Source organism: Tachysurus fulvidraco, chromosome 10 (genome assembly GCF_022655615.1).
Source record: "Tachysurus fulvidraco isolate hzauxx_2018 chromosome 10, HZAU_PFXX_2.0, whole genome shotgun sequence".
NCBI lineage: Eukaryota > Metazoa > Chordata > Actinopteri > Siluriformes > Bagridae > Tachysurus > Tachysurus fulvidraco.
The window spans coordinates 21,713,943-21,727,140 of NC_062527.1; the positions used below are offsets into that span (position 1 = coordinate 21,713,943).

Consider the following 13,198-nt stretch of genomic DNA (forward strand, 5'->3'; position numbering starts at 1 on the left):
TAGAACCAGTTATTTCTTTTTCGACAGCCAAAGCAACCAGGAAAAGTGGTTCTTAAGTAGCACCAAAAAACGTTGCTGGTCTAGACTTAAGAACCGCTTGCTTCAGGGGTTGTGGGCGGGGCTGTGGGCGGGGCTACTGTTAGCGCATTTGATAATGTACCTTAAGTATACTAATGTTTAATACACTTTTACTTTATCAGCACACATGATAGTAGGTAGCTACATGCTAAGGCTAACTTTTTTCTGTGTTAATGATAAAATAACTTTATGTACTTTCTCCATCACAACCTCCGTTTATACAGATTACACGGAGCCGCACGTACACGTCGGATTCGCCGCGTTTGGGTGTTAATGTAGGTTCACAAAGCCATGAGCATTAACAGTAAAGCAACATCCGCCATTGTTGTTGTTGTGTTTGTGTTTGTCGCTGCTGCGCTAACGTTGCTGTGTAATGTGACACGTATACAGTGACATCACACTCGGCTCTGTGATGCTCTCTAACCGATGGAAAGGCAAACCGGTGCTTAGAAGGTTCACCAGTGGAACCAACTCTGAACCAGCACCAGCGCTAGCTCTGAACCAGCACCTTGTTCTTTTTGGTGAAAAAGGGGCATGAGGTCTTCACTCCAACCTTAACCTCCACACCCTTCATGGAGCTCAGTGGCTTTGCGCACATGGGGCATTGTCATGTTGAAACAAGTTGGAACCAATCAGGAGCACTAACCAAAAAAACTAAGGCAAGTGAGAGGACAACTTGAAAGATCCCCTACTTCCAGCTTCCAGTACTACGCAGAGAGACAAGCATTGCTTAAGCCCCAAAAATCCCTTGGCAGTCAAATGTTATGCCAATTTGAAAAAGCCACCAATTGCAGGAAGTGTATTAAGTAAGCAGTCGTCACAGTCTCTACCACTTCTGGGGTAACATTGCTTCACTCTTTACATTAGTATGTCACCTAATAAATCTTAGTTCCAAGAAAATGTCTTGTTTGTAACTTAAGGCTAAAGCCAGGCTTCCAAAATGCAATCAAAGTCTGGAATATTTAAGTTCTTCCAAGATCTACCAGGGCTTTCAAAAAAGATGAGTGGCCTTACATATGGAAACTATAGTATTGGCTTTGTTTGTATTTAGACTCTTTCAGAGGAATTGTCTAAAACCATTGATGCTGCAACAAACTTTACAAGATCCCACGTAACATCTTACCAAGTTCATGAAGCATGGGACTGAGCTGGATGAGGAGTGTTTGGTGTAATAGAAGGGCATTTAGCCAATTCTTCAGAGATCAGTGAATCATAACAGTTGGCATTATACAGGAATCGAATGACAGATAAATGGGTTACAAAGGCAGTGATGGTGATCAGGTTCTAAGATTCTATTCTTAGGCTGGGAACCAACTCAGGCACCGGTGGTGGGTTAACCCTGTGCTGGTCCTCAAGCCTAGATAAAATAGGAAGGTGGCATTAGGAAGGGCAGTGTCAAAATCAAATATCCACCCTGAACAGGAAGCAGCATAAGGACAGAAAGTCGTGGGCCGACATGATCAGTTTACCATCTTCATCAAAAAGACTGAACCATCAGAAGCAGGAGAAGGTTGTTAAATCAAACTGACAAGACTGTATGATGGCTTTGACAAAAGACAAAGCAAGCGCCTTCACCATTCGAGCCAATAGGTATTTTGAATGTGGATGAGAATGTAAAACTCTATGATTCACTGGAGCTCACTATAAAACTCAACAGGTACACCAGATATCAGTGGGATCTCCATAAATAACCTTTCAGGGTTGAAAGATAGGTTGAACAGCCACCTTTCATCAGGACAGAGTGTGACACACCAAAGCTTCACTGCAGGGACAAGAATGAGGTCTCATCATTCCGTCCTAAGCTCTACTGAGCGTATGTAGAGTGGATAAAATCTGTCATGAAGAGACTTACAGACCTCATATGGCCTCTTTCTGGCTCTATAAGCATGTGTGAGTATACAGTATGTATCTGAAAGGTGGTGATGGATGTACTGGCGTGGCAGATTGGATGGTGCTGGAATACTTCTGCAAGCTGTGGATTCCTCAGAAGGAAACAATCTCAAATAATTACATGTATAATTGTGTTGAAATGGAATTAAGGTTGCCAAGTTGCCAACCAATCTGCATGATTTTAGACCTTCCACCAGATCTGATTTTAACACATTTTGGTTCGTTTTGTAATTTGAGGTACAGTAGGTCGGACTTTGGGAACTTTGTACTCTGGAAGAAAATAAATAAAATAAAATAAACAAATGTTCGAAAGAAGCTGTGATCTACTTCTATCCTCTAGCTTGTTTAATAAATTTAGCTACATTTTCTTCTATTATGTTGTAGGTTATGATATCAGAAAAGAAAGAAAACTACGCTAACCGCGGGGATTAGACACTTCACGTATCTTCCTAAAGAAGAGAGCCTCGGTTCAGTGTTCAGAGACTTTGTTTTGCATACGTTCTATTATCAATTCTCTGTTTTCTTATTGCTGTGCAGTTTGGTAAAGAATTATTACGGATAAGTTCACGTTGACGTCTCGTGCCGATGAGTTTATGCATATATTTGCAAATGGTTGGCAACTCTGAGTCCGACCGCTTAGAGGTTCAATCGTTTAACAGAACTATTAGACAGAACGATGTGACCTTTCTTCAACAGGATAGAATGAATATGTACAATGTCTAAATGCTCCCATAAGCCCTTTAATGCTAAGGAACATCGCATTACAAAAAAAAAAAAGAAAAGAAAAGATTGGAAATAAAGAAGTTACACGTTATGTGTACCAATTTTTTTTTTTTTTTTCGTTTTTAAGTAGAATTTACAAGGGACACACTGAGGTTGATCACTCATCAAAAAGTCTATATAGAAATGTACCTGACTAAATCTAAATACTTAATTAACACCTGATGTGTACATCACCTTCTACCTACTAGCATCCACCCCCTAACTGTTCAATACTGGCATAGAAAGGATTCTGATTGGTTGAGTATTTTACACATAATTAGTGATCACAGGTTTAATGATCTTTCGTCCATGCAACAACCGGTAGCTAGCGGTGTCAAACTGAATGTCCCCACGATATCGCGTTCCTGTCTTCCCCTTTTCCTCTCTGGGATGCTTTGTTTTTTCGTAGTTTTGGTTGATTTTATTCTGAAAAAAATGAAAAGGAACGGGGAAGTCCATATAAAATCCATTACTTGGAAATGCATGGGTGGACGTGGCTGACTTTAGTGTTCAGTATCGTGTATAAGGCTGGTCTCTGTACACTCCTTTGTTTGTCCTCACCGACGGAGCCTTGTTGCGGCCGTTTGTCCACTTCTCCTGGCCTGAGAGCGAAAGAAACAGAAACAGAGACATATTTGGAACTTCAAGAAGACACGGGACAGATGAATGTTGTTGCTGAAGGGCATTTATAATGTATTTATTACTGATGTGGATGTAATGTAGTTTATAATCCTGCTGTTCTAGGAAAACAATTAGCTTAATTTGTTAATTTTTTGATTTATCTAAGGGGCTTTTTACACCTGGTCACTTCCTGCGTTTTCTGTGATCAGATAGCTACCCGATGGTAAAAAGACCAGGTCTAAATGCCCTCCGAAATGGTTTGGAGACGGATATAAATCCGATGGTACAAATCCCTTCAGGAGGTGGTCTGGGACGCGTTTCAGATGAAACTGGACAGGTGTAAATGCATGTGGTTGTTCGAGCCACATACGTCAGCGCTAAACTCCTCCCAAACGGAACTACGTCACTCGCAGGTGACTCGCGAGTCGTCCATCGCGCCAGAAACAAATATGTTTTCCCACCAGCGCTGGCTCCAATCTTTCACCCAGGCGTCTCGTGCAGCAAACAGCAATTGCTGTTTTTTGTAGCAACCGCATACACCAATTACCCCGGAAATGAGGTCAAATATATTAGCACTTTGGGCGGGAACAGAAAGATGGGATCGATATCCGATTCGCCGAGACGCGTTTATGTGGCCTGATGTAAATGGTACAGTTTTAACAAATCAGATGGCTATCGGATCAGAGACACCACACGAAGTGACCGGGTGTAAAAAGGCCCTAAGGTTAAGTGTAAAGTGTTTTCTAATATCCTTCAGTCTGTATAAAACGTTTTCTTCCTGATCACTATGGGATATGATCATGTACCGAATGCACAGAGGATTTAATACTGGAACTGCACACGCTAATAAACAGACCTCAGCACTAGCTAGAGATGTATAGTAAGATGTTACACCACTGGGGCAGAGACTGAACAGAACAGAGATGTGTTGTGTAGCTATCCTAGTAGACATTTTTTTTTCCTATTCTCGTTAATAATAAACTCTTTTCTGGGATGAGGAGCAGGTTGGAACCCACACGCGTCTGAGAAGTCTAAATTATCGGGTGGAGCGTTTTCCCTAGCTCGAGGACGTAGTTTGTCGCTACGTCTTTCGCTCACACACTTAATTGGAGGCCAAGATAAAACCCCAAGCAGTCGGGGTCATCTGATGTGTTAGCCTTGTAGCGTGGAGTTCTTTTAACTCGGTCTGTTCCTGAACGAGAGTTTTGTTAGTGCTTGTCTCGGTTCTGCTCAGAGCACAGAGGTGTCCTCTTTCCTAGCAGCTATTCAGAGCCCAGACCCATTAGCGAAAGTCTTTAATAAGAGAGCTGTCAATCTGCCGGTGTGGCTGAGCACTTTGAAAAAGAGAAACCTTCGACCTTGTGTTTATAGAGAACAAGAACACATGCTAGCCTGGTTAATCTACGGGCCTCCTTTGAACTGTCAAGCTGTCGGCTCATTGGGACGCCCGAAGGAAATGTCATCAGGGTTTTGTGTGTGTGTGTGTGTGTGTGTGTGTGTGTGTGTGTGTGTGTGTGTGTGTGTGTGTGTGTGTGTGTGTGTGTGTGTGTGTGTGTGAGGGAATGAAACAGCAAGCAGACAGTGGAGAAATAGAGTATAAATGAAAGAACATAAAGATACAAGGTTTTATCGTAAGCATTTTAAATCTGTTCATCTGTAGCAGTTTATATTGTACAGAAACTAAAGGTCTATAGACACCTCTGTTACACGGATACATAAAGTGTGTAAAGGGATTTAAATGACATGAGAAATGACAGAATGACACAGTGATGTGTTCCTGGAGGTTGTTGTCTACATGACTAGCTGGGCTATAAATGTACACAATGTCTCCTTAACACTGAACGCCAACAAGGATATGACTGCATTCCATTCTAAAGAAAAGCATACCGTATGAGTCATAGGATTCGCCGCTTAGACCATGTCCATATTCATAATAATCCTCTGAGCTGGGGAGAGAGAGAGAGGGAGAGAGAGAGAGAGAGAGAGAGAGAGAGAGAGAGAGAGAGAGAGAGAGAGAGAGAGAGAGAGAGAGAGAGAGAGAGATTATTATTATTATTATTATTATTATTATTATTATTATTATTATTATTATACACTGTATGTTCTGTTGATGGTCTGGTCAAACGCATCACACACTTAAACACATCACACACTTAAACGCATCACACACTTAAACACATCACACACTTAAACGCATCACACACTTAAACACATCACACACTTAAACGCATCACACACTTAAACGCATCACACACAAACACATCACACACTTAAACACATCACACACTTAAACGCATCACACACAAACACATCACACACTTAAACTCATCACACACTTAAACACATCACACACTTAAACGCATCACACACTTAAACGCATCACACACTTAAACGCATCACACACTTAAACGCATCACACACTTAAACGCATCACACACTTAAACACGTCACACACTTAAACACATCACACACTTAAACGCATCACACACTTAAACACATCACACACTTAAACGCATCACACACTTAAACACATCACACACTTAAACACATCACACACTTAAACTCATCACACACTTAAACGCATCACACACTTAAACACATCACACACTTAAACTCATCACACACTTAAACGCATCACACACTTAAACACATCACACACTTAAACACATCACACACTTAAACTCATCACACACTTAAACGCATCACACACTTAAACACATCACACACTTAAACTCATCACACACTTAAATGCATCACACACTTAAACACATCACACACTTAAACACATAACATACACCATTAATACTTTACACTGAAAGGAATGTGGGAGAAAATAACAACGGCACATTGACAAACTTCCACAAACTCTGTAGATCCTCAGTTTCTGTATAACTGCTTTGTGACACAAAGAAAATCCCAGTGAACTGCGGACTGATGCAGACGCAGCATCTGTGTTGAACACGGCGCTGATGCTGATGTCGTGGACATTCACACACTTTTACTACTAAATCTCGAAAACGAGGCTGGAGACGTTACGGAATTTTTACATATTTATTTTGTAGACTTATCGTTAATGAAATGCTGATATTAAACTCTCTCTCACACACAAACACAAATAACAAGCACACACACACACACACACACACACACACACACACACACACACACTCACACAGGAGGAGTGACAACACAAACAGAACACACTGCGTTTCTCTTCGGGTCTATCGATCGCACCGACGCCGAGTATGTCAGTGTGGATCTCCACTCAACTCTACACACTGTGTAGACATTTCAAACCCTTCTATTCACAGCTGATCCACACATTCTTCCAAACACAACACACACACACACACACACACACACACACACACACAACATCAGTATCCGGAGATCAGGACAGGAAGGTGATGAGTGAGGTGTGTGTGTGTGTGTGTGTGTGTGTGTGTGTGTGTGTGTGTGTGTGTGTGTGAGAGAGAGAGCTGTGGTGATATATACATGCACACTATCACACAGCTGATCCACAGCCTAATCCCACATCCCATGTGATTCCTACAGAAGTGTCTCATGGGAAGCTATTTTAGCTACATAAGGACTGTATAGAAGGTATAGTGTCTAGGAGCAGTGATACGATGTTAATAACTTACACGGGTTCAGAGTCGGCCTCTTTTATAAGTTACCTCAACGTTAGCATAGGGAAAGTTCCTGATGTTCAGTGTGGGGCTGCAAACACACCTCCGTTCCCTTTGAGAATAATCGAATCGGCTCCGTTTCGAAACACAGCTCGGAGTCTGAACCGAATTATCTGAGATAAACACAAACGCTCTAAAAAAAATCGGGGATAGAAAATAAGGACTATATAAACAACGTGTTTCACCGTAACATAAAAACTAGAGATGATTTAGAAAAAAATTAAGAGAAAATGCTGAGGGTTAAAATAAATACCCCTTTTTCCACCAAAAAGAACCGGGTGCTGGTTCAGAGCTAGTGCTGGTGCTGGTTCAGAGTTGGTTCCACTGGCGAACCTTCTAAGCACCGGTTTGCCTTTCCATCGGTTAGAGAGCGTCACAGAGCCGAGTGTGACGTCACTGTATACGTGTCACGTTACACAGCGACGTTAGCGCAGCAGCGACAAACACAAACACAACAACAATGGCGGATGTTGTTTTACTGTTAATGCTCATGGCTTTGTGAACCTACATTAACACCCAAACGCGGCGAATCCGACGTGTACGTGCGGCTCCGTGTAATCTGTATAAACGGAGGTTGTTATCGATAAAGTACATAACGTTATTTTATCATTAACACAGAAAAAAAGTTAGCCTTAGCATGTAGCTACCTACTATCATGTGTGCTGATAATGTATCATATCGCGGTAAAGTAAAAGTGTATTAAACATTAGTATACTTAAGGTACATTATCAAATGTGCTAACAGTAGCCCCGCCCACAGCCCCGCCCCCAGCTCCTGACGCAAGCGGTTCTTAAGTCTAGACCAGCAACGTTTTGGTGCTACATAAGAACCACTTTTCCTGGTTCAGAGCCGGTGTTTTGGCGGTCGAAACAGAAAGAACTGGTCCTAAATTAGGCTCCGAACCTGCACTCAAACTGCCTCGGGGTAAAAGGGGCATAACAGGACTCAATGAAAGGTTCCTGCGTTAATAGTGTTAGTTGTAAAGATGACAGATTTATTAAACAGAACGACTTCCACATCACGGAGAATAAATAGCACTTGATTCAGCACAGACTCACAGTATTACATGTGTGTATGATGTAAGGCTATAAAGTATATCCAGCTTTTAATGAGCTACTTTCTCTATTATACTCTTATGTACTGTTATGTGTGGGGTATAAAGGGTTACGTATGGATTACATGTCAGCTATAGGACTCGTTCTTTGTGTACGACTAAAGCTGCCGAGCCAATTATTCAGAGAGAGAAGGTTGCGATAACAAAGCACTGTCGGGGATCTTTCACACACCCGCTGCTGCTGGATTCACACTCTCAAATGTGTCGGACACCATTCAGAAGCAGACAGACAGGTAGACTGTGAGAGAGAGAGAGAGAGAGAGAGAGAGAGAGAGAGAGAGAGAGAGAGAGAGAGAGAGAGAGAATGTTTACACCACATTCTCCTCTTAATGAGACAGGTTGGAGTATTAGTTGAAGACAAGACCTTTGCATTTAGACCAATGGTCTGTACACACACACACACACACACACACACACACACACACACACACACACACACACACACACACACACACACACACACACACACACACACACACACACACACACACCACTGTTTTAGGCGCATTAACGCATCTAGGGAATTTAAACCATTTTCCTCAGGCCTTTATGAGCTGTTCAAAGAGCCAAGGCCTTTCTCTGAGGCCCGTTCCTCACAAACACACACACATGCACGCACACACACACACACACACACACACGCGCGCACACGCGCACACGCGCACACACACACACACACACACACACACACACAGACACACACCAATCTTTCAGGTCTGACTGGCAAGGAGTTGGCCCTCCAAACCGTGTTAGACACCTCTAATTTGTACCGTGACATTTTGTCAATATCTCTCTCTCTCTGCTATAGAGACAATAACATGAGATGGGGTGCATTAATGTAAACCTGTGCTCCTGTCAGAGCTGCTGTTACTGACAACTCATCAACAGCTTCTGACCAAACCCCACCTCAGGTGCCAATTCAGCAACACACCTACACCTCTAACTCCACCTCATCTCCACCTTCATTTTCACCTTTGTATCCACCTTCACCTCCATCTGCACCTTCATCATCACCTCTGTCTCCATCTCTGTTTCCACTTTTGTCTCCACCTCCATCTGCACCTCCATCTGCACCCTCATCATCACCTCTGTCTCCATCTCCATTTCCACTTTTGTCTCCACCTCCATCTGCCCCTCCATCTGCACCCTCATCTCCACCTCTGTCTCCACCTCCATTTCCACCTCCATCTGCACCCCCATCTGCACCCTCATCTCCACCTCTGTCTCCACCTCCATTTCCACCTTTGTCTCCACCTCCATCTGCACCCCCATCTCCACCTCTGTCTCCACCTCCATTTTCACCTTTATCCTCACCTCCACCTGCAACCTCATCTCCACCTCTGTCTACATCCCCATTTTCACCTTTGTCTCCACCTTGATCTCCATCTGCACCCTCATCACCACCTCTGTCTCCACCTCTGTCCCCATCTCCATTTCCACATTTGTCTCCACTTCCATCTGCACCCTCATCTCCACCTCTGTCTCCACCTCCACCTGCAACCTCATCTCCACCTCTGTCTCCATCTCCATATCCACCTTTGTCTCCACCTCCACCTGCAACCTCATCTCCACCTCTGTCTACATCCCCATTTTCACCTTTGTCTCCACCTTGATCTCCATCTGCACCCTCATCACCACCTCTGTCTCCACCTCTGTCCCCATCTCCATTTCCACATTTGTCTCCACTTCCATCTGCACCCTCATCTCCACCTCTGTCTCCATCTCCATATCCACCTTTGTCTCCACCTCCACCTGCAACCTCATCTCCACCTCTGTCTCCATCTCCATATCCACCTTTGTCTCCACCTCCACCTGCAACCTCATCTCCACCTCTGTCTCCATCCCCATTTTCACCTTTGTCTCCACCTTGATCTCCATCTGCACCCTCATCACCACCTCTGTCTCCACCTCTGTCCCCATCTCCATTTCCACATTTGTCTCCACTTCCATCTGCACCCTCATCTCCACCTCTGTCTCCATCTCCATATCCACCTTTGTCTCCACCTCCACCTGCAACCTCATCTCCACCTCTGTCTCCATCTCCATATCCACCTTTGTCTCCACCTCCACCTGCAACCTCATCTACCTGCAACCTCATCTCCACCTCTGTCTCCATCTCCATATCCACCTTTGTCTCCACCTCCACCTGCAACCTCATCTCCACCTCTGACTCCATCTCCATATCCGCCTTTGTCTCCACCTCCACCTCCATCTGCACCCTCACCTCCACCGCTGTCTCCATCTCCATCTCTACACACCTGGACACAATGCTCATTAAACAGCACAACACAAGACCCAGTATATGCTTTACATTAACTTTTAATCAGTGATTTTGACTTCCGAGCGAACAGATGAGGAAAAGACGAGTGTGAAGGTTGTTTTTGTGTCTCATCAAACGCAGGAGGTACGAAACCGAACAGATGTGAGATTTTTGCCTCCAGTCAGAACTCAATTAGCAGCGGCTAATAAACCTTTTAATGCTTATCAACAACATTAATAATACATCTGTAAGAATTCCTGCCATAGCTGGGCACAGGAGGATGAGGAGGATAAACAGACATGCAGCGTGAACACAGAGAATTTCATCAACGTTGTTCTTTCCGCACGTCTCTTCTGTCATCCCTGACGAGGCGTCCAGATGTAGAAAGATCCACTTGTCCAAAATACCGGTAATGCTGCTGCTCCTGTTACACCGTAAACACTGTTAAATCCTGGACTCTGATTGGTCAGAAGGTGTTGAACAGTTCTAATACGTACTTGTTTCTATGGTAACAGTTAGACTTCAATTGATCTTTTGACCTTTCTGAAGGTTAACCAGCTGCACATTGAGACTAAACCCTTAAATATTCACAGACACCATCCATCCATCCATCCATCCATCCATCCATCCATCCATCCATCTTCTACTGCTTATCCGGGGAAGGGTCGTGGGGCAGCAGTCTAAGCAGGGACGCCCAGACTTCCCTCTCCTCAGACACTACCTCCAGCTCTTCCGGGGGAATACCGAGGCGTTCCCAGGCCAGCCGAGAGACATAGTCCCTCCAGCATGTCCTAGGTCTTCCCCGGGGCCTCCTCCCGGTTGGACATGCCCGGAACACCACCCCAGGGAGGCATCCAGGAGGCATCCGGAACAGATGCCCGAGCCACCTCAGCTGACTCCTCTCGATGTGTAGGAGCAGCTCCTCCCGAGTGACCGAGCTCCTCACCCTATCTCTAAGGGAGCGCCCAGCCACCCTACGGAGGAAACTCATGTCGGCCGCCTGTATATGGGATCTCGTCCTTTCGTTCATGACACAAAGCTCATGACCATAAGTGAGGGTAGGAACATAGATCAACTGGTAAATAGAGAGCTTCGTCTTACAGCTCAGATCTTTCTTCACCACAACACACACCCTCATCCCTTAACCATCAAGTGAGCAATTAAGGGCCTTGCTCAGGGGCCCAGGTTGGTGGATCTGGGATTCAAGCTCACAACCTTCCAGTCGTTAGTCTGAACCTTAACCGTTATGTAATGTTACCACATCTCCAAATAAACTTTGTCTCCAGGTTCTCTCTCTCTCTCTCTCTCTCTCTCTCTCTCTCTCTCTCTCTCTCTCTCTCTCTCTCTCTCCTGCATCGACACAATGATTTATTCCACCTTGGATGATCTGAAACAATTCTGTTTCATTCAAGTGTATTGAATTGAATTTGATTGAATTTACTTCGTATCAATTACCGAGTGCCACAAAATCAATGGAAGCAGCGACGCTGTTATAAAGAAGAACTAAAAGAGCAGAGGCTTGAAGCACATCTCAGATAAATCACATCAGAGCCACTTGCTAATGTTGATAACAGCAACAAAATAAATAACAAGAGCAGCAGGATAACACGAGAGAAAGCCTTTGATCTGATGATCTCTAAGTGCTCATAAACACCATCCGTAGGACTGACGTAGGCATTACTCCCAGAATGATGACACGCCCTTAAAGTGAATATATAAAGTGATTAGCGAGTAGAGAATTTCAGCGATGTTGCTCTCTAGTACATCCATCATAATCATGCTCTTTAACGCTGGGTCTGATGGAATGAGTGTGTAGACGTGTTTACATTGAGACCACGTGTGTGTGCGTGTGTGTGTGTGTGTGTGTGTGTGTGTGTGTGTGTGTGTGTGTGTCTACATAGTGCTGATCCAGACTGATACCAGATTTAATACTGAAATCTTACATGTTTGTATTCAGACCTCAGACGTAACTGTTCAGATGTTACATCAGGGTTACACACACACACACACACACACACACACACACACACACACACACACACACACACACACACACACACACACACAGGAGCATGGTAGTCTAAAACATAATAAAGGCAGTTGTTCTTGCCTGATATAAACTGCACCTGCACCAGACGGCTTAATAAAAGCAAACTGAATTGTATGTCGACTCATTTGAACATTCTTTCAGGCTAATTTAGAACATGACACCTCCATCTCCACCTTCAATACAATTCTACCATCACCTCCATATTTACCTTCACCTCCAGCTTCACCCAATATCTAGCTTCACCTTCACCTTCACATTTTTCTCCACATCTTCATCTCCAAATCTTTCTCAAGCTCCACCTCCATCTCCACCTCTATCTACACCTTCTCCTCCATCTTCACCTCTATCTCTACCTTTATCTCCATCTCTGTCTCCATCTCCACCTTCTCCTCCATCTCCACTTCTATCTCCACCTTCTCCTCCATCTTCACCTCTATCTCTACCTTTATCTCCATCTCTGTCTCCATCTCCACCTTCTCCTCCATCTCCACTTCTATCTCCACCTTCTCCTCCATCTCCACCTCTATCTCCACCTTCTCCTCCATCTCCACTTCTATCTCCACCTTCTCCTCCATCTTCACCTCCATCTCCACTTCTATCTCCACCTCCATCTCCATCTTCACTTCCATACTCACCTCTAACTCCACCTCTATCTCCACCTCCATCTTCTCCTCTATCTCCACCTCCATCTTCACCTCTATCTCTACCTTTATCTCCATCTCTGTCTCCATCTC

At 44.1% G+C, this 13,198-nt stretch overlaps 1 protein-coding gene across 2 annotated transcripts in view; it reads right to left on the bottom strand.

The window, feature by feature from the left end:
• Positions 1-464: 464 nt before the first annotated feature.
• khdrbs3 (KH domain containing, RNA binding, signal transduction associated 3) overlaps positions 465-13,198 on the bottom strand; it is a 146,774-nt gene continuing 134,040 nt past the window's right edge. For both annotated transcript variants that reach the window (XM_027174647.2, XM_027174646.2), the window contains exons 8-9: positions 5,239-5,297; positions 465-3,332 (exon numbers count right to left, since the gene is read on the bottom strand). In XM_027174647.2, coding sequence (XP_027030448.1) covers positions 3,241-3,332; positions 5,239-5,297 — 151 coding nt within the window. In that variant the 3' untranslated portion in view covers positions 465-3,240. The remainder of the gene's footprint in view (positions 3,333-5,238; positions 5,298-13,198) is intronic.